This window comes from Numida meleagris, chromosome 2, assembly GCF_002078875.1.
Source record: "Numida meleagris isolate 19003 breed g44 Domestic line chromosome 2, NumMel1.0, whole genome shotgun sequence".
NCBI lineage: Eukaryota > Metazoa > Chordata > Aves > Galliformes > Numididae > Numida > Numida meleagris.
Genome location: NC_034410.1, coordinates 47,961,077 through 47,983,997, shown reverse-complemented (window position 1 = coordinate 47,983,997; position 22,921 = coordinate 47,961,077). Strand labels below are relative to the sequence as shown.

At 35.0% G+C, this 22,921-nt stretch overlaps 1 protein-coding gene across 10 annotated transcripts in view; it reads left to right on the top strand.

Annotated features, from left to right (window-relative positions):
- Positions 1–22,921, top strand: part of BBS9 (Bardet-Biedl syndrome 9) — a 295,333-nt gene that overhangs the window by 115,515 nt on the left and 156,897 nt on the right. For 8 of the 10 annotated variants that reach the window (XM_021385807.1, XM_021385806.1, XM_021385811.1 and 5 more), the window contains one exon: positions 17,008–17,190. In XM_021385807.1, coding sequence (XP_021241482.1) covers positions 17,008–17,190 — 183 coding nt within the window. Of the gene's footprint in view, positions 1–2,615; positions 2,764–3,818; positions 5,172–17,007; positions 17,191–22,921 lie in introns of those variants that run through there. The other 2 variants (XR_002434891.1, XR_002434892.1) reach the window with 2 other exon arrangements.

Genomic DNA, 22,921 nt, shown 5'->3' with positions numbered 1-22,921 from the left:
CAATTCCTGAATAAAAGTCTCTGACAATTTACAGCGCCATAGATTATAAACAAATCTGGCCCTTACCAAGAAACAAACAACTATTGAGTGATGCTGTATTGCTGTGGAATATCAAACCTGCATGTGTGCTTCCAGTGAACATGATGCTTTAAAAATATAATTGGAAGCTTGAACAGTGTAAAATATAGAGGAAGGTTTGATTACAGCCACACGAGACCTTATCTGATGCTTGTGGCAAATATACAAGCATCAGCATTATAGCCATAAAACTAGCTGGTGCTTTCAAACACACTTCACAATGTGTTTACTTACAAAAATATCTGTATACATACTAAGATAGTTTTCTCACTGTGTTAAATCCAAAAGCACACTGCTAGTAAAATCTATTTTCTGTGCATGCAAACCGAACTCTTTAAAAAATGGGTTGTAAATGACTTTATTGTGTTAACTTGAAGCAAATGGTCTGGTGTTTTGCTTAGTGAACTTGCAGCATCACATGCTCTTGAGGCAGTGAGGAATGTAAGGAAGTAGAAATTATAATATTAACAAGCTATTTCTATAGTCATAATCATATTTGTGACACAAATTAAAGGAAAAGCTTTAAGAAGTTTAGTGCATGTGTGAGTATTCTCTCCTGCAGAGGTATTTACGTGTCTTGAAGCACTTCAATCAGTCTGAGAACAGAAGAGAGGGATAAAAGATGACAGCACAATAGAGGAGAAACCTGCTTGATCCCCTGCCTATTAAAGTTAATTAGTTAATAGCATATTTTTCCTCCAGCCTTCTTCTGATGGGTTTTGAAATGCATGCTTAAGGATCAAAATGAAGGCCCATTTCTCAGAAATAGGAATGTTAGAACATCATTTTGCATTCAAATTTTCAAGAATCTGAAAAGTTCCATTCACCTGAGATGACTGCATTCATACTGGATACTTCTTTCCATTAGAGGTGTTGCTTTAATTATTTTGCTTCATTTTGCTTTATTTTGTTTTACTTTATTTTACTTTATTTTCCTAACTGTGAAATAATGTGGTAACTTCAAGCAGCAGAAATATTGAATATATATTCTGCATGGTTCTAAAAGTTGTGTTCCTATCAAATGATGTAATAGGTTTCCAGTAGTCACTAAGGAAAGTATTAAACATTACTGAAAACCTCTAAAAATCCTCAGCTTAGGTCATATATCAAATTTTTAAAGGTTTGGTCAAACAATTTCCTGTAAGGTTATAGGATGTGACAAAGGAATTTGGTTCCAGAGAACTGGATGAAGCTGATGTTCAGATGAATTAAAAGAAGACTGAGGTAAGTGTAAGAATATTGGCCTGATATTAACCTTGGGTAAAATAGTGGAATAGCTGAAATGGAATTGTGTTAAAAGGTACGTAAAAGCATAATATAATTAATAATAACCAATGTGACGTTACATAAGTATATGATTTCTGTTTGTATTCCTTTTATTCTGTATGTAATATAAATTATTCAAAAATATTCGATTTCTTTATTGTGTGCTTCTGAATTTTATTATGCAGTGATTAAGGAAAAAGCTGAGCGTTCACAATTCCCTTTTGTAGCTACCATAGTTTCAATTCTGAATAGTTTGCCTTCCGTTTCTGCAGTTTTAGCTATAGATGGCATTTTGCAAAACTACCACTAATTAAAAGAAATAAAAGATGCGGTTTACCTGAGCATAAAGCTACACACTTTAGCAGAGAGCTGTAAATGGATTACAGATTCGAGTAATACCTTTTCATAAAATCTGTTAGTCGTATGTGAAACCTCATTGTAAACAAAGATAAACAGAAAGAAGAGTATCTTGACATCCTACCATATGTGTTGTATACTGCTAACTCATTTACCAGTAGAGGATATATAGAGTAACCAAAGAAAAAAAATACCTTTGCAATTAATAACAAGAAATAAATTAAGAAATGACCATTTGAGATGTTGAAAATTGGGAGAGATTTGAAAAGAAAACAAGTGATTATGGAGGAGCAAGGCTGTTAAATGAAGCAGGGGGTGAACTGATAGAGGCAGTGGCTGATATCACATAGAGAAAAACAGATAAGAGGAGCACTTACTAGAAAGGACTAAATGAAAGAGAGCAGTTTCCAATTAGCAGGGGTAATTACTGACAGAAGTACCCCCTTGCCATTTTGAAAGAGATTTTGTCCATCAGTACTCTGATAATAACTCCTGATAATGGTAGTAATCTTTGAATGTTGAAAATGCTGAATATTATCTTGGAGGGGAAAGAGTTTTTTCCTTTAATATGGAGTCCCCTTTATTAAGTGAAGTATTACATCCTCATTACATATGTGTGACTTGGTGCTAAAGTTTAGGATTGTCCATGTTCTATTCAGTGTTTCTGTGAATATTGTTTGTTATGAATATGTTTTATTCACACACAGAAAACAGCTATTTAAGTATGATTAGAATTATAAATTGAAGGAAACATATTTTATTTTCTAGTTTACATTTTTCACTCAATTTTTCTATATGTAAAATCTCATATATGGTGAAATCAATGACAAAGTTTTCTTTGAATTTAATCAAGCAAGAAATTTTTCTTATGTATAGTTGTTCTTTAATAAATGGCCAATAATTATATTTTACAGATACAGCATAACAGAACTGTGGAGCAGAAATCCATTGATTCACATTTGTGGAAAAAAAAAAATGAGACTAAGAAGTTTAATCTATAAACATTGTATTTCAGTAACTTATTTGAAGTTAATATTACAGTGCTTAGAACATACTGGAAAGGTAACTACAGGATACAGTGATCTTTTATTTTTTTTACCCCCAACTTATGTTCAATTCTATCCACATCAGTAAGACTTTCTGAATCAATAATTAATTTGTAATTAACATGTAACTCTTTTTAACACAGTGCATAAGCATTTTGACTTTTCACTAACTAGAGGCTCAGGAGACATGTTCTAAGCAAAAGCTTTTAATTGTTTCTTATTAATACTTTTGTTGTATTTGTATACAGATGCATATTGTAGTTGTCTGTCATGAACAGTAGTCTGTTTCAAATCTTGCTGTTTGAAACAGCATACTGTTGCTGCCTGTGGAAAAAAAAACAAAACCTGCAGGTTCAAACAGAGAATTATCATTTTTGCAGTATTCTAAAATCAGTTTTTCTCCACTACAAAATACTGTTTACCTGTAGGTTTTTTTTTTTTTTTTTTAATAGTAGGATTATATGCCTTGTGCAAGAAGAAGAAAATAAAGTAACTGGATAGTATGATGCTTATATGTTGTCTTTGTTCACGTGTCATAGTGGAATCTTATTTTCTGTGGATGAACACTTAAGAGTCCAAGCAGTTCTCACACTGGTCTTTTCTTAAACTGGATGCTTCAACCTCCTGGCAGCCCTAGTAAAGGGTACTTATTTGGTTTGGGGGATGTGTGGTTTTTTTAAAGCTGTATTTTACATTTTAAATAAAAGCATGTGGTCTGTAGACTACAGATCGCTTGCTTCAATGGGAAGAGAAATGTTCTTAGCACTTTCTAGGCAAAGCTTTCATTTACAGCCAGAATTATTTAACTTTCAAGCTGTATAGATCATGAACCCAAAACCAAACATACTAAAATTTTGTTCTTAAGGAAATTAAAATGGCTGTGGTTAATTTAGGTTTGGATCACTTTCTTGGCTGCTTTTGCAGATTTTAAATATCTTGCTATTCACTTTAAGGGAAAGTCTTGGAAATCTCTCTTTAATACTGTGCTACTATGTGGAAGAAAAAGTTGTGGTGAATGCCAGAATGTAACAAACTTGTTACTGTTCTTTTATTCCTATACTCCTTTTCCAGCTTGGTCTGAATGTTACACATCTGCTATCAAAAATTCTGTCCCTGAGAATTCATGCCTTGATGCCTACACACCTCAAGAGCCACTTATTGTCTTTCGAGGGCACACAGTCATTTACAGGAGACAGATTCAGCTGATGGAGCAGGAGTTGTGGAAGATGGAGCTAACTGTATCATGGATAGCATTGTATTTGGTCCTAAGGAATTATATGATCCATGCCTCCATGCCTGCAAAACCCAGGTCAAGCTTTTTGAGGGCAGATAAGAAGCATGTGATGGGGTCAGCGCTCTGTTCTGTTGCCTTGCATTGTTTAGTAATGACAAGTGATACAACAGTCTTGGGGATAGTTTAACTTTTATTACAGATTAAAGCTGCTTTCTTGATGCATACTTTTAAAGGAAAGGGAGATTTTTGAGATGTTTAACTTAAGGATGCAAACTGGTTCTTCATGGTTTCATTGCTCCATGAGGGCAGCTGGCATTTCTTCCTCTAGTTCCATTAATGGTAGGCTTTGCAATGGAGTTCTTTCCTTTGGGAAATTATTTTTCTTTTATATGTTCCCCTAGGAATTTTCCACTTGGAGAAGAGAATAATGTTTGGTTCATATTCTCATTGCACATTGAGTTTTCTTTAGTACTTCTTCCCACAGGAATGGTGCTTAGTAATTCTCTCCAGTCCTATCATTCAACAACATGCCAGCTGTCTGCCTTATTACATGGTAGATTGAGCTCAGTAAGTTAGATCTGCACCTGATACAAGGCTTTATCCATTTGTATATTTCATAGTTCATTAATTTTTGAGAAGTGACTCAGCATCGCTTTGAGGACATTGGTTATGTAGAGCCAATCCACTCAGGTTGAGTTCTGCCATGTGCACTTGCAACATGAATCTTGAATACCATCCTTCTCTACAGCCCTCTAAGCAGACTCCAAGCCATTTTTGGTTATACTGGAGTCAGGCGCTCGAGATTGTCCTGAAAAGGGGATGAGTATGAGCTATTTATGAATATGATCTAAAATACAGAAATGCTTTTTCTTGAGTTCCTAACATTTTATTAGTTTTATATTCTGCCATCACTCAGCAGGAATGCTTTTCACTTTTCTTAGCAGAAACTAAGGGAAAAGAGAGTTGCTACTCTTTCAGAAGATGTAACTTTATCTTTTAGGTCATATTTCTGAGCTCCACCAACTTGAAACATCAAAATGAATTTGTTCTGATATTTGGCCAACTTACTTAGTCATCCCTCTAGACAAAACGTTTATCTGGATTTTTGGTCTGTAGTGTGGCTAGAATGTACGCTACCCAGATGTGTTTTCCTAACTTTTTGCAATAGAATAAAGCAAACATAAATACTCTTTTGAATACATCTTGTTATGACCAGTAATGGACGAAACGAAGTTATAACTATTAGATTTGACTGAACCAGAGCATGAACTTCAGCTGTATTACATCAAGGGAAAAAGATAAATGTTTAAATTGAGATTTTTTTTGAAAAGAAAATCTTATCAGGAAGCCTATCTTGGCTAAAATCAGTAAGAGCATTTGTTGCTAATTTAGTGGGGTGTGTTTGTGTGTGATTACATATTAGTCTTGAAAAATGAGCTCTTTCCTCTTCTAACATAATTGAAGGTACTATTTGTTAATCCAAATATTATGCAGTAGAGCTATCCATAAACTTTTGCTCATAAAACAAGGATTTTTTTTTTCTAGACTTACAATAGAGAGAGATGCAAGGTCAGTTATCACATTTCAGAGATCTAAGCTCACCCACCTGACAATTGCTCTCTTTTTTTAATCTGTTCTCCCAGTGGGAATCTTAGTCTGGGTCAGTAGGTCCTTGATAGAATCAGCTGCCTGTTAGAAGAAAGGAAGACAGGGAATGACAAGTTTGCTTATGGAGGGTTGCAGTATAAATTTATACATTTCTGTGTATTTGGTGTTAGGTTGCTTTATGTTTTTCTCTTCATGGAAAAAAATAGCTGTCTTCTAGGAAGTAGTGTTAAATTAATCTTTGAACCTTTCTGAAGTACTTCTGAAGACTTTTTGAAGCTGAGAAATATTATTCCTCCTTTAAGGCCAGGATGTCCTGAACCATCTTGCTTTTCTGTCAGCGTACAATGTATCACATAGGTAGTGAGGCTAGGTAAAAAAATGTGTTAATCTTCAAAAATTGGCAATTGTGTCACACAGGTGTTCTTTCAGTGGATAATTAATCCTAAACTGATACTGGAAGGAGTTTCTTTAATCTATTTGTAAGATCTTCTATCTTCTGGGTCTTTGTTTACTGAGGAAAAGAGGAATACTGTGGGATATGAGTAGAGTTAGTTGATATCCTACTGAAAATAGTTGTATTTCCAAAGACGGGTGAAAGACATTTACATGCACAACTTCGAACTGTTTTAACTGTTGTTTTTTGTTTCCATAACATTTCTCAAAGGCTGTTTATAACTTTATTTTGAAATGAATGTTAGGATGCCATATAGACTCACATATATGTAGAGATGTAACAGGAGAATGATACGGAAATGTTATGATGAGTAATAAAGCTTCAGTCCTGCAAATTATATATATGCGTATATAATAGTGGCATTTATTTTATTGGATACAAATCCACAGCCCGTGGTGAGACAATCTACTGACATAATACTGTATTAAAGTCACTTTTACATATTAAGATAATTTCTAGCTTTGCAGCTTGTCTTAATTTGAACATAAGAAAAACAAATTTGGGTGACAAGTTTTTTTTTTTTTTAATTTCTGCTTATTTTCTGATTTCTAGGTTTCAGTGGCACTGTTTATTGTGTGGCTAGGGCAGGTGCATGAATAAAGAAAACTTAACCTGATTTTGTTCCTGTGGTCTTTGTTCTTGTGAATTAATGGAGTATTTCAGGTGGAAATTTTCTTAATTTCTCAGTTGGAGAAGAGAGTTAGAAACAAACAAAGAAAGGAGGTGCAGTTCCAGGTGTGCAGAAGAATGGGAATCATTTGCTTGGTCATTATCCACAACACAATGAATTCGGTGACCTAAAAGTACGCTATTTTGATCACCACCTGGAAAACTGACATTGAATAGACGGTGGTGTTACTTCAGAAAGGTTCCTGTCTTCTATATTCTTTCTTTTTCTGTAGACGAAGGATCTCAGGGATATGGTAACCACTTTGCTTCTTTATTATGGGATTTATATTAGGATTATGACTATTGGCATAGAAGTCAAATATCTTATGAAATGGGTTGCATCTGACGAGATGATAGAAATTATTTTCTGAGTATTATGGCATTATTGTGTTCTCTGTTGTGCTTCATCTGTGGTGAAATGCAAGAATAATGTTTGAAACATATTCTTTTGGCACCTTGAATGAATGCTGAATTTTTACTTATGCTGAAAGTCTGGTTTGAAACCTTTCTTTCTTTCTGCCTTTCTTCTAGAACAGAACTCCAATCTCTTTTAATTTTGTTCAAGTTCAATATAGATTTTGCCTGAGTTTTACAAAACCTGCGTTTCATCACAGTGATCCTTTGTTTTGAAATGGCTATGCTTCTTTAAGAACAACAAAAAAAGAAATTATGGAAAAACCCTAATTCAAAGACCACGTATTCAAACAAACATTTCACATGTTTTTGGACCTTTGTACTTCAACTTGAAAAGCTTGTTTTATTTCCAAATATACTGGCACACGTTCTCAAGATTATACCAACAGAGAAATCCTACAAAATGTCTCAAAACAGAAAAGTATTCTTGAGAGATGTCCTGAAATCAATGTTGTAGTTAAGAGTTTGAACTTCTAATTAGCCTGCCATCCATTTTCTTTGACTGCTGTGTTTAAAATTGGCTTCCAGTTTATTCTTTTAATTTAATAATTCTGAGCCTTACTGTTACTTCCAGACAGTGTTAGCAACTACAATATTTTCTAATCGTTTTCAATTATATATTAGCCAACCTGGATGAGGAATTTTGAATATTCTCTCAGGTTGTTCAGTAAAAGCAGAAGTGCCAAAATTGCAAAATGGAATTGGGTGGACAAATGCAATATATTGGAATTTAGCTTAGTATTTCAGTGTCTTAACTGGCTTGCTGATTTGTTCAGTATTGATACTTCTATTGATGAAGGTGTTAGGAACAGAATTTGCTGGAATTGCTTTATATGTGTCTATCCAAATGGAAGAATATCTCTATAGTGTGTTAGTTGGATTTGTTTTTATTAACCTTTTAAAGATTTGTTTGTCGACAACAGGTTTATTGTTTTTAATTTTTATAATAAAATACAGATATGAGAAAAGCCTGATTTAGGAGATACATGGTTTATTATGTAATTTCTGGGAAGCAATGATGATTTTTGGATCTATTGTTGATTTCTAAAGCTAGTTACTTATCAAACATACTACAGACTGTTTTTTTCTACTAGATGCATGTGACTAATCATGCTGAGTGTAGTCCCCTTTAATAGGATGAAATACTGTCCTTACTGAATCAATGCAGCATTCCCAATGGTGATAGTAAAGCTTTGATTTTCCTCATTGAGCTTTGCTGTATGTGAATTTTTGCAGAAGTGGGATCTAATGCATGGGTGTCCATCCTTTTGGCTTGCCTGGCCCACTCTAAGTGAAGAGAAACTTTGTTGCGTCGCATATATGTAGGTTGCTCTGAAAGTAATGCCTCTTATTTATTTCCATGAAAACTGCAACAGATACAAAGAGCACAATAACACTATTTGATAGAGCAAAGTCTCAGCTGCAGAACACTATTTTTCTGCATCAGCAGTGATGAGCCACTGTTACTGTCACTGCTGAAATGCACCACCCACTGTGCGCAAATCAGCTGTTCAGTGTCCGTAAACATTCAGCAAGTGTCAGTGAATGTGTGCCATTTTTTCTGCATGGAGGAGTTCAATTCCACACCTTTGCTTCATATGCATAGAATGTCAGATGCCGTTTTGTCACACAGCCCCTTTGCTGCCATCAGTTGCACAGCAGCAGAATGTAATGGAATATTGGTAGGAAGGTTCAACCTTTATTGCTGTGCCTCCAACATTCGCCTCTGACATCTTGAGCCAACATAATAAATTAGGAGGCATTACTTTTGGAGCAGCCCTCTTAAAATACACCATATAGTTAATATATAATTTACAAAGCATTTTAATTTTTAATATTTTTATTAAAAGAGAGAAACAAAAACATAAAACTAGTGGGGTATTTGATGTAGTTTTTGTGAAATTAATGCCTCGTCCTGGTTTGATGGCAGTGGCCACCATTCTCAGTGAGCTCTCAAGGGGTTCATCAGAGATTTTTGATGAAATTTTACTCTTCCTACACTTCAACCCTCAAAACAGTTGTTCACAAATGTGTTTACTGCCAAAAAGCAATGACATGAATAGGATGTGACTGTGAAGGGAGGGGTACTTCCCTCTGGTCAGAGAGGGCTTATGAAGATCTTGTAGTGAGACATGAACAGATTTTTTAGTTAAATGTCTAATTGCAACTCTTATGATTCCATTTGAAAATTTGCAGGTGATGCATCGACTGAAAATGGAGTCATAAATTGATTATATTTTTCACAAACTTGGAATGTATTTTCAAATTCCTGTATCAAAATACAAAGCAGGGCTGCATATCTGACCTTGGAGGTCTTTTCCAACCTTGATGATTCCGTGATTCCATGTTTTTCTCAGTTCATGGGACTGTGTGTAGCCAGTGTATCAAACTGCACACAATTATTTGCCATAACTGGTCAGCACCGCCCTGCGCCCTCCCCATGTCCTGGTGTCAGCCCAGGCAGTGCCGATTGCACACCGCTGTGTGGCTGCTGTTGAGGCGGGCAGGGCCACTCGGTGGGGCAGAGCCACCACCATGATGGTGTGGGGCAGGGGGTGGCCGCAGGGCGGGCTGAGCTGGGCCGTGGGTAGGACATGGCTGAATTCTAGTGGGTACTTAATTTCCTGTCCATCCTTAAATAAAATACATGAAATGAAATTAAAACCTTGCAGGCCCCTGTTAGTTTTTTTTAACCATTTGTTTAGCTTCACAGATTTTTTTAATATGCCAAGCAGCCTTGCTGTTTAAAGTTTGTTCCTCAGTTGTAAAATATTTTTGTCATCATTACACAATACCATGTATTTAGTGATATAAACCAAGCTCTCCACCTCTCTGTCTCCATTTAGCTAATGCTTGGCTGTATTTTTTAATACATTGCTGCCAATTCAACCACAGCTTCACAGTGAAACTCTTGTCTTCCATGTTCATTGGCTATCAGTGATTCTTTGACGTATCTACACATTATTTGGCACATCTCTACACTTAAATGGAACTTCTGTTTCTAAGGGGGAAGTAAAAAATGCATTGTAACTCACCGACTTCTTGGGGTTTGTGTAGTTTATACCAGATGCTATTTCACTCAGATAAGCTTCTAATTTTATGTCTGCACATTTAAATTTTAATTTACAGTGCAGGACTTGCTTCTAAATGTGTTGGAAAGTATCATATATATTTTGGAGTATACTACGACTTTTGGCATTCTTTCATGAAAAATATTTTGCCCCATCTTGGTATTTAGTAATTGTACCAAATAATTAGCATTTACTCACCTGTAAAACTGGTAGTGTTACATGTAGATGGACTATCCAGAGCAGGTGAGGTGGTAAATGCTTAAATACTTCCGTGTTCTTATAAACTTCATTAATTCATCTGGCTTTTAGGGAAAGAAACTCTTTAAAAAAAAAAAATCAAGGAAATAGGGAAACGTGAATTAATCAAATCTAAGTATCCTTAACTGGAACCATTACTTCAGATGGAAGAAATACTGGAGGCAACAGAAGTCCTTTTCTTTTACTGTGAATAGGCAGCAGTATTAAGTAGCATAGAGAAATTAAATAAAACCAGTAATCAGGCAAAAGTAGTGGAAGAAAGCACTTTTTTGCCCTTACATTTTTATTGTTTAGAAAAAACTTTTCAATATTAACTTGTGTATGAAGAGCAGCCCTTTTAAACAAAGGTTAATATGATTATGCTCAGTTTAATTAGATCATAACTATTTGTATGTAGAAGTAACCAAGTCTACTAGCAATGCTTGTCTAAATGCTTTACCCAGTAAAAACATATTTCCTTTGGAGTAAGATGTTATTGATCCATCAGGATTTTAGCTTGTGTTTAAATGCATTAGCAATCAAGTGTGTTTACTTAACGTACTCAGGTGACTGGGGTTCTGAACCCACCAAATATTTTGCATTAACTTTCAAAAAACTTTTTGATTAAAGCAGGGCATACTGGTATAGATAAAAACTGGGGGAACAGGAACTTGTGAAAACACAGTTATAGACTGTCTTACTGAGTTTTCTAAAGAGGAAGAAAGAAAAGGTTATAGACCTTTTTTTCCTATTTTCAATTGAATGTAGTCGTATAGTTTTGTCTTTGGATTGTTGAAAAAATAGGTACTTTAGAAAGATGTTCTTATTAATACCACTGTCCCTGTTTCTTTAAATAAAATAGATGCAGCATGACTCTGTGATAATATTGCACTATCTATTTGGTTTGTTGAGGTAAAACAGCTTTATTATATATGAAGCTTCAAAAGAGAAATTCTAAATATAAACAATATATGCATTTGGTTTTCAAAGAGTGTTGGAGCTGTCTGCTGTCTTAATCTGTAATTTGTGTCATGCTCGTAGGCAATACTGCTGCTGGGCAAGTTTCAGTTTAGGGGAAGGTGCTGTTGAGCGATTAATGATAATTCTGTCATAGAAATAACATAGAAAAATAGAAATCCACATAACATCTCCTGCAACCTTGAGCATTTTATTAATATGGCTTTTTTAGTTTCCAGAGGCACAGATTGCTGTAATAACTACTTGTGATGATCCATAATTTCATGCTTGTTTTGGGAGGTAGCTGGGTGCATCCAGATAATGATCCATAGCTCATAATGCTGTCTCTTTCATCTCTCTGCTCTCTTCTCAGGACTGGGTCATGTTGGGCTTCACTTGAAAGTTGAGTATTTGGTGCCGATGTGAACTGATGCTTTGTTGTCATCACAGCAGGGCTGTGCAATGGTTACAAAAACTTTGGCCATGGTTAGTGCAATTGGGGGCATTCATATCTGAGTGGGATAATTGTGGCCTGAGGTACTCAACCCTTGTGCATGCTCTACATTTGTGCTGTGGGGCTGTGGGAACGCTGCAGTGGTAAAGTGCAGGAGTGACACAGTTATTTGTCTTGGTGACAGAGGGCTAGATAAAGATCACTTTCTGACATGAATATCTGTGCCTGCATTCCATAAAGCCTCGATCACTTGTCAAAAGCAGTGTGCACAATGGTCGTTGAGTGAGAAGGGCTGCACAGGGGTCCAGTCTGCTAGTCACCATTTGCTTATTTTGCAAACTGCTTTGAGAATTGCCCCTAAGAAAATAGTTTACTCCTAGAATAAGGATATTCAGAATTTTATTAATTAAAGTGATATGCTTGCTGCCACCTTGTCTTATCTGTTCTAAAGGTTTGCTTTACTGGTGCTTTAGCTTTTGTGTAGGGCTGTCTGCCATCTGTAAGATAAACAAAAGGAATTGTTGTGTTAAAGAATTGACTTTAAATGCTTGCTTGTTCCATGTGAACTAAGATACGTGATGGAGACCTCTTAAAACCACAAGAATATTCTATTAGATGTTATAGATTTAGTTGTTGAATTGTATTTCCTTTTCTTAAATGAATGAATGAAGGAAATGATGAAGTAGGATAGTACTAAATGTCCCGTTACAATAGGAAGGAACAAGTAGTCATCCTGGGAATTCTCAGCTCTATATTTTTTGTGCTTTAAATGCATTAAAATTTTACTTTGTGGGGTTTTAGCTTTGCTTAAAAAATGAGCTGGAAGGAGTTGAATCAGTTAGGTACCTTACAATAAATAATTCCATATTAAATTTGGAACAATTGCCAGAGGAGACCTATGAGCTTGCGTCCCTGTTTTTGCTCATATAATTCTTCCTTAGTACAGGATAGCTGTGTTCTGAAACTAGGTAAGGAGGCTTTGTGTAGTAGTTTACTGTGGAGTACATGATAATTGTCTTGATAATTCATCATCCTTGTGTCTGTTTCAAAATAATTACACTTCTGATGCCATTTTTCTTATTTTAACACATTTTGTGTAGAAGACTATCTCTTAAATGGAACGTACGAAATGTAAAGAGATCCCATATTTCTTAAGTACCAAATCTCTGCTGTCTTCTAACCTGATTTCTGCTGAAAATAAAGATACTTCAAATTTGCTAGAAGCTGAACCCATTGTGTTAGAAATAGATGAGAATAAGAACAGTTGGCTGAAGTTTCGTCTGTGGTGAACAGCTATGTTTTTCTTGGCTATTTCCAAAAAGAAAAACAAATTGTCAGTCAAATTTCCTGTTCTCTGTTTTGGAATCTGGCGTAAAACCTGTGAGTCTTCAATCCCTATGGTGTTTGGGTCTCCAAGAAAATATGCTACCCGCTCTAAAGAAAATTGTGTGGAACTTCATGCTCATTTCTTGCTCTTCTTTAAAAAAAAAAAAAAAAGAAAAGAAAAAAAAAAGATTTCTTAAATTCCCCAGTCAGCTAATATGGCCTTTTGTATTTTTGGAATTTTATGTGGAATGAACCTGGGATAATTACGTCCATTATTGCTTTAGGGAATTTGTATATATGAGTAAAAGAGAGGATATTTTGCAATCTTTTTTCTAGTACTGCTGGATGTTAAACACTGCCCAAAAATATCTTTAATTATCCGGTAATAATGGAGAGATGTGGCATTTATTTATTTATTTTTAAAACTTGAATCACCATTAGTGTGCAGTTTTCAAATGCCTGACAATCTTACAAGGTCTACTTAGCCATGAAGTAAGTATGGAAAATCCTGAAAATGTGAGAAATGTACTTGGAAATATTTGCAGCTGAGTATCAGCAATACTGTTAATGGGTGAAGTTCTTCAGAGATTACAGAAACCCTTCTAGATTTTAGGCATACCTTTGCTAACTGTGAGTATGAAACTTAGTAAAACTCTGTTAAAAGTATGATCTTAATTTAGACAGTAGTTCTTCTCTACTTCTCTCTTTCTTTTTAACAACGCAGTTTCATTAATATTTGTAACTGACCTGTACTTTGCTGTAGACGTGTATTGGAACACAGGGAGAATTTGGTGAGAAGAACTGAAATAAAAAAAGCCTGTAAATGAAAGACGCATTTTGGTCAGTTGTAAAAATATGTAACAAATACCATACTTTCAAGCCATTTCAATACCTTTTAGATTTTTTCTTTCTGCCACCTTCCTTTCTTCCATTACTTTCATTACTTTAAGAAGGTTGCCGTAACTTAGATATTTTTTAGCTAACTTTTTATTTGACAGCTCTGTGATATTGAAGCACAAGGAGAAAGTCAAAGGTCAAATAGGCAGTGATAGGCCTTGTGCACTATGGACAGTTTCTAGTTTTCAGTTGGACTAATTGTTTGCATTTAACCTTCAATCAGGACACCAGCTGCAATATATTTTTATTCTTACTCTGTGAAGAAATGAGAAACACTGGGAGATTTTTTTTAAGTTTTGTCTCCATTTGTAAAGATAATAAAATATCTACTTTATTATTAGTTAACGTCTGTTAACTAAGCAGATTGAGCTGTTACAATTTTTTGACTGTTGTAATTTTTACTGGTACTTACTGGTATTTTTTTTTTTAATGAAAAAAATTGCTTTTAAAATAGCTTTTAGTTTTGGTGTATTAGCTGTTGTTTGGGAGTATGACACTTAGTTGTTTTAGTCTTACAGCCTATCAAAAATGAGCATCTCCTTTGCTAATTGTTATAAAATAGAAAGAATGCAAACTCTGAAATAAAGACTCCTTGAAGTAAAACACCAGGTATTAGCCTCTCTTCATTTAGCTTCTGATGTATCTAGTACTGTATAAGTTTTAAGTGTAGGACAGACAGAGACCATCTAGGAATTCATGAGTGATTCAGTCTAGAAGGTGTCCTTTACCTCTGTTGTGTAATGGGAGTTCCAGCAGTTGTCACACAAGCACAATGACATTTGTCTCCTTCAGCCTTACTGACATGACGCTAGCTGAGCTGTATCCAGGAGGAAGATACAACTTTATTCTAATTTCCAGAAATTGTGAATCAATCCATTCTGCTGTCCCATCCAGTAATGGTATTTTAGGGACCATAGTGATTAATGTCATCAGCATGTTAAGTTCACGTAGCACACTTTTCTTCCCAACATTTTTGAATGCATATTGCACAGGAAAGGTGATAGATATTTGAAGGTTCCTGTTTGGCTGCAGAGAACTTGTCTGTTGTTGTTGCTTGTGTCTTCTGTGAAGACCGAGCTGTGTATGTGCATACAACCAGTGGCTGTGCGGGTCAGTTGCAGTTTATGTAGAGTGCTCTGCGGTGGTAAATTTGTCACGTGGCTTTGTTGCACAAAACCATGGAAAAGTAAGCATGCTGTGGAACTGCACCTCCTCTGGAACAATAAAGTAGATAAAGCACCAGGGCTTTTGTGGCTGTGATACTATTGCTTTCTTATAAGCACCTTAGGTAATTTTTTTTTTTTTTACCGTTAGAGATTCATTTCCCACTTAGTGCAGTTAGCTGGGCTTGTCTCTTTTGTTGTCCTTTTGTTACTCGGCTCTGATTTATGCAGTGTTTGAATTTGTGAGTGTCCTGTGGGTTCTCCGTTTTATTTGGAAATTTAACATTTTACAACCTAAAACAAAAGCTATCAACACATTTTGTTTGAAATGTTTCATATTTATAGTTCCCTAAAATTTTCTGTTGCCTTTATCTTCCCAGTCACATGGGAACTTGGAGGGAACACACACACATCTCTAATGCCAGTGTTGCAGATTTAAAAATAGTTTTCCTCCACCAAATGCTAACAGCTGGTTGGCTTTGTTTCCAGGCTGAAGATGCATTGTATAGTATTTTCATTTTCCTGCTGTTGCCAAATGCTAATGGCTCGAGTTTTACTTTGTGAATTCTGTTGTAATACTAATTACACTTCAGCAATGTTTCTGGGAGGCCTTTCACAACTCCAGTCAAGCACCTCTTACCCCATTTCACAGATAAACACACAGAAGGAGAAAGTGGTTGAGGGGAAGTGTTTTTAATTGATTTAAATGACAGAGAAGATTACTTGGTTTGCAGCAGTGCAGATATTGTTTAGGCAACCTGAAGATCTTGGGGCATTCAAGAGAGCGGGTCTCATAAATTGTGCTCCCACCTTAGGAAAAACCACTTAACTTTCTTCCGTATGTTTAGCTGAAGTAAATCAGTGCAAGTACCATGGCAAATCTATTGCTGCCACATTGAAATGATGGCACCTGCATATTTAAATCACTGTCATCTTCACTTTTCTCTAGTGAGTGGTGAAAGATGTCTAAACCTTGTGTTTCAAGAAAGAAGGGATTTTTGACAATGCTTTTCAGAAACATCCATTGTCATAGTGGTGTGAGTGGTCATCTTCAATGGGAAGTTATTTCTGAAATGAGTAGGATATAATAGCTTTTCTATTTACAACCCCCTCCTAGTACTGAAGTACTCAGTTATCCTACAATCTTACAAAAATGAATCTGCCACTTTATTTTAAAAATTATTTCAAAATCTATGGCAGTTACGTTAAAGCAGTATTGCTGTCATAAACAGGATTCATACTGTTTACATTTTGGCATAAATGCTGAAACAACTCGTGCAAAACACAGAGAGACCTGGGAGTTAATAAAGTAACAGATGGCTGTTGTGTTCATGTGGAAATAATTATATATTGCATTTTTAATGGAATAAAATCAACATATTGTTTTTGATTAATACAGTAGGCTTTCTGGTCATACAGGGATTAGCATCATGTGTGGTATAAACCTGAAAGTTAGTTTATCATGTATTATGTGGTGTGGTGGGGATCAGTTTCAGAAATGCCTTAAGAATACACACTACACGGAATCCTTTCTACATTTATTGTAGTACTAGATAGATTAATTGTATTGCCATATGGACTTGAAATTACCTTGGATATACAAAGGAAAAATCTAGATAAATGATAATACATTTAATAGTCTGTGGTTTGTGTTTATGGAAAACAGAATTCCTCAGGACCTTCTAAAGGAAAATAAGAGTGTGCCAAATGTAATTTCAGTGTTAAGTGTTCACGGATGGTAAAATTATACTTAACAGAAGTTTGTAATTTTTGCAGGTAATAGCTCTAGCAGATGCAGCAGAAGAAAATCAAGCCAATGTGTTCCAGGCATTCACAAAGTTGAAAAGTGCCACTCATCTTGTGATTATGCTGATCAGCCTATGGCAGAAACTCAACGCTGATCAAGTTGCTATTGTGGAAGCTACATTTTTGCCGTTAGCGGAAGATACACAAGAGCTGGTAAGAATCTAAGAATCTGTAAGAATTATATGAAAAATGCTCATTTAAAGGAATTTCTCTGTGTTCTTTGTTGAATTTTTTTTTTTTAAGTGATTAAGTAGGTGTCTGATGCAACCTACGTGATTTCACAGAGAAGTTGAAAATTTGGACTAGGTAATAGAATAGTTCATGAAAAAGTAGCAGTTAATTCCTACTTAACAAATCCTTCCTATCAAGACAACTAGGAGTATCTCCCATAACAACTTTGGCTTGTGTTAGTGCTGGCAATTAGATGGAAGCTAACAGAATCGTTCTAGTTTTTTTAAAGACACTAATAGAAATGCTACATGGTATACATACGTGCCTGTTTACTTGCTCACACACATTCATAGAATCATAGAATCCTTAGAGTTGGAAGGGACTTTTTAAGGTCATCTAATCCAGCTCCCTTGCAGTGAAGCAGAGCACCCACAGCTAGATTAGATTGCTCAGAGCCTGTCCCTCCAGGGACGGGGCATCCACAACATCTCTGGGTGACCCGTTCCAGTGCCTCAACACCCTCACTGTAAAAGACTTTTTCCGTATATCCAACCTAGGTCTCCCCTCTAAGTTTGAAATCATTTCCTCTTGTCCTATCACCACAGACCCTGCTAAAGAATCTGTCTTCTTCTTTTCTGTAAGCTCCCCTTCAGATACTAATTCTGGTGTAGTAACTATAATGAATAGGCTTGTACACACAGTCATATGATGTATTCAGTCTCATAATTAATCATTGGCCATACTTTGTCTTCAGTGTTTTCACACTGTTTTATATAATGAACAAAAGTTATCCAAAGAAAATACCATGCCTAGATAACTTGCTTATATTCTTCAAACCATAGATAGTTTGTGTAGATACTTTGCAAATTCTCCTCTGATGTAATAAGTGTGACTTTGTGAGATTAGGTACAAAATTTGGGGAACTTTCTGTATGTAAAAAAAAATTCTACTTTGATAAAGGTCACCTAAATGCTAAATGATATTACTTTAGTGGAAGTAAGGAATATTCAAAGCTTTTAACAACTAGAGATAATATTCAGCGAGTTTCAAACCCAGCCTTCCACTGGATTCTAGAATAAAGTACTTAAACCGTACTTAAACTTAGAAGATAAATAAGCTCTGATAACACACCTCTTAACACAGTTTCTTTTAGGTACCCAAAATTTAAAGTATACTGCATAACTATTTTCACAGACAAATTAAATGTAAGAAAAAAATAAAAATTCTCTAAGTACACTCTAATTTTAATTGTACTGCTCTGCACAGAACTTTTGCAATATACAGTGATTTCAGACTTCAGTGCATACCCAGAATACTTAGAATGGTTTGTGGTTGTTTAGAAAGTTTGTGCTGTGTTCCAAGTGAACTACAAGTGATCTACAATTTCAGCTGGGAAAAAAGCATGTTTTCGCATTTTACATGATATTGACCCATAGGAGGCAAAACAAAACAGTTTTAATGAGATTTGCTTTGGATTTTTGGCTCTTTTAAATTTGAAAATTATGCTGCACAGCTGAGGTGTATGTACTCACATGAATGGAATTGAAAGGTGGTTCATATGAATCTCATAAAAGCCCAAACAACCACTTTTTACATGACTCACTTTTATTTTGCCATCGAAGATCATGTTGTATTTGACACATTCTGGTAAATTGTGGGGAAATGTTTTGCATATCTATAATACAAGATACCAGTTTAATATATATCTCAATGTCATTTTAATACAGTAGTTCACAATAATCCATGCTAAAGCTGTAAGACCCCACATCAGTATTGTAAAGGTGTTCATCCTTCAGAGCAGCCAGGATGAAAAATGTAAGCCAGCAACAACTGGAGGTGGAAATTGAAATGAAACCTTTACAAAATATTGAAATAGATGCCATATTGAAGTTGTTATGGAACCACAGAAATCTGAATATAATTTAAGGAGAAGTTAAGTTAGGCAAGGGAGGGAAGGAGGGAATCTTTTGACATAAAAATAGTTTTTATGGACAGAAGCTCCTAGCTAGTGTTCCCGTTTCCTTGCAAGCAGTTGAGTGGAACTGTAATGAAAGAAAGTACTCTAAAGGATTTTATTTACTCAAACAATTCTGCACAATGGTTTGTTGTATTTTTATTTGGAGGAATGTTTTAGAAGATAGTTTGGGTGCAGTGTAGCTTTCCAGAATATTTTCTGCTTTGTGAACATTAAATTATGAAAGTGTTTTGTTTTTTTTAAAATAAAAGGGAAATGTTTAGAATATACTGTTACTGTAAAAAGAAATGCTTCTCTGACCGTAACATCAACATTATTCTCATACATACCATTCCATTTAGAAAAGATTGCATCTTGTTTTCTTGATCTTGCAGTCCCTCCAGTCGGATATTTAGCAAATAGAAAAGAGATGTTTTGAGTTCCCATTGTCAACAGTTTTTTATATAAATGGTGTCTGTTACTGCAAATGCTTAAGAAAATGTAAAATTGCATTTTCTTGTCTACAGAGATAAAGCAACAGTAATACTACAAGTTTTCAAAATGAGGTACTTGAAGTCAGGCTTTTCCTTTGTATTTTAATGATGTGATCTTTAAGTTTCTGAAAATACCTCTCATTTTCCCATTCTGTTGCATTTTCTAACAATTTAATGCATATTCTAATAATAACTGATATTAGGCATGATATATTTTATTTCCTGGAGTAAATTTCTAATTAACACTTAAATAGTATTTCTTAAATTAAGCTGACTGAAAGGACTGCTCTTGTTTAATACTGGAAATTTGTGGGCATCCTCTGTTTTTAGCGATTCTTTCATGAATATCGCAGAGTCTGAGAGGCATAACATCAGAAATTGCATGAGATTTCTCAAATGTCTGCTTTTGTCCAGTGAGTTAAATAAGGAGCTACTCCATCAAGGAACTTGGGTGCGGTTTTGTCCCAGTGTACATTTTTTCTTTTTTTACTATTGCAGTAGCCCGCATTCAAAATATAGAAGTATATATTGCCAGTATTTCAGATCATAGTGTTACAGTTCCTTGCAAACTATGCTTTAAAAAGTATACCTGTTTAGAATCCTATGTTGGCTTCATTATCTGTTGAAATATCTGACAGAATATGGCAGAGTTGTTTTGGTGACAGGAGAATCCATGGTCACTGTAATAGTATTGATGATTTATCAGAGATTTTATTATGCATTTCATTTTTCTTAGGAGAGTTGGTGGCTGTTCTCTAAGGCTGTTCTCTAATATTCAGATGTTAACTTAAAACAAGTAGTGACAGCAATTTGAATTACTAAAAAAATTGAAAATAGCAAAGAACATTTTAAGAGTTTTTCGGTCATTTTACTTTTACTAAGCTGAGTCATCTGAATGAGAAGAGATACTTGCAAAAATGCTGAATTTGTGATAGAGTGATAGTATGTTTACAATAGAAAATCCTTTTGGGAAGGCAGGGAATTCATTCAAGCTAATTTAAAGGGTTCAAAGGTTCACATCACATAGGATAGTTTTGATATGATGATTGCACAGTGTTTGGATTGACTGATTAGTCAGTTGTCTGATCACTAAGCTATTAATACTTTGCTTAACATACAAGTGGAAAAAAATTCTGTTGATATTAATGTTATAATTTTAGGATTGATGGAGTGCTCTCAACAGTATAGCCATCAGTGGTATATTCACTAAAGAGTAAATATTTTCATAGTTCTCTTGATGTTACCAAAAAATGTCACACGTGCTTTTCATTTCTCAGAATCATCCCTTTCTAGTACCATTCATGATACTATAGTTAATAATAGCTATAAATTGGCTTTGAGGAAGCACAGTTTAATCTGCTCTTATTTGCATTTGATATAGAAGCAACCAAGTAAATGTCTGTATTCTATCTTAATTTCCTATTAAGTTGTAATTTGGAAGGAAGGAATAAATGCCTGTGGGTAAAATGCACGTATTTATGTGACTCTGTGATCTAGTTTAATAAACTGAAGTTAATGACTATAAATTTACTTCTATAGTGTTGGTTGATGAAGTAGAAAAATAAACTTTAAGGCAATGATGAAGAAGAAAAACATGAGAAGATAATCACAGAGTGCCTTGAAAGAGTCATAGGAGTTAGAACATCTTCTTCAGATGATTTTGATACTGAATGTAAACTACCAGAAAAAGACCAGTAATTTGGAAAAGCTAGGTAGTCTGCTAGGCTTTATGCATGATAGCAGATAGATTTTGTTGTAGACTTCTTGAATAACAGAACATTTCAGTTTGGGGAAAGAATCCTTTACTGACTGAAAGTGGCCAAGATTAAAGATAAGGTTAATTCCATAATTCCAGGTGGTTTCATTCTGTCAAGACTAACAGTATCCAACTTTTATTTTTTTTTCATTAGTGTTTATAACTGCTGGGACGTTGAGCTAATAATTACATCTTTGGGAAGAATTTTCATGAACCCTAATTCTTAGAATTTCTAATAAATTGACACTTTTCAATAATTCTGTAATTGGAGTATAGACCAAGATAGGTCTTAATCGCGGTAAAATACATCTGCAATCAATTTTTATGTGTCTTAATTTCTATACTTTTCTTGTCTTTTCTAATCACTTTTGAAATGCAAAGCTCCAACTATGTAACAGACAGATATTTTAAAATAGGCTGGGATATTTTAAATTAAATTGCTTGCAATGAGCTAGTACATATTATCTGATCATCTGATCAGATAATCATCATATCATCTGATACTTCGTAAATGAACAAAAAACCCCAAATTAAGTCAACCAAACCAAAATAAAAAACAGCAACAACAAAACCACAAAGTGATGGGCAGTGACAAATAGTAATTTGGAAGTATATTTCCATGTAATTGTATCAAGATCCTTTGTTTGCTTTGAACAGACACGTTTATAGCAGATACCCTTTTCCTCCCCATTCTTCTGTCCAGAAATAGCATGAATGATACAGCTGGAAATACATAGTTCTTGTGGGAGAAGCATGTGAAATTTGTTTCCTTTCTTTCCAGCTGGTAATAATACTTTACATTAAACTATGCCTATCTATCATTTAAAAAATAATAATAATAATGGAAAGTGTTTTCCTTTTGAAAGCAAAGCCATTTAGTGATATCATTCAAAAAGACATCCAAGCATCCAAGTCTATTAAAGATTGGGAAAAAATGCTAGTGTGTTTTAAACACGTAATTGACAAAACAAATGGAAGGAATTTAAAGCTTTTTTTCTTGCTAAACATAATCATTTTCATAATAAGAAAGTCATCCTCTATCTGAAGCTTAATTTTTTGTTTAGGACAGCATTAGTGAGGGGATGGTGGTATTGCTGGAATGAGATTTCACACTCTTCCCTGTCAGGGAAGGTCCAGTGTGAGGGACAGAGGTTAAAAAGGCAATTCTGGTGCCTGGAGCCTGTCAGTGTCTTTTGCTCAGGTATGCACATGTGACCAACTAGAGAACAAGAGAAGTAAAAGCATGTCTCATATTCCAACCTTCTTTGTTTCTGTGTTTTCATATGGGAGTTCAGCAGAATGCTGAGCAGACCAGTCTGCTTCACTACTGTCAAAGGGACAGGGCTGCAGAAGAAACAGTTAGACTAGGTGGAGAGGATTTAGGGTTGTAAAGCCAGTAAGGTAGTGCAAATTGATGGCTAACCATTTTTACTTTACTTTTACTTGTGGTCCCTTAAAAGCAGGGTTTCAAACTGATTGATTACCTGTGAATTTTATAATGTTGAGAAA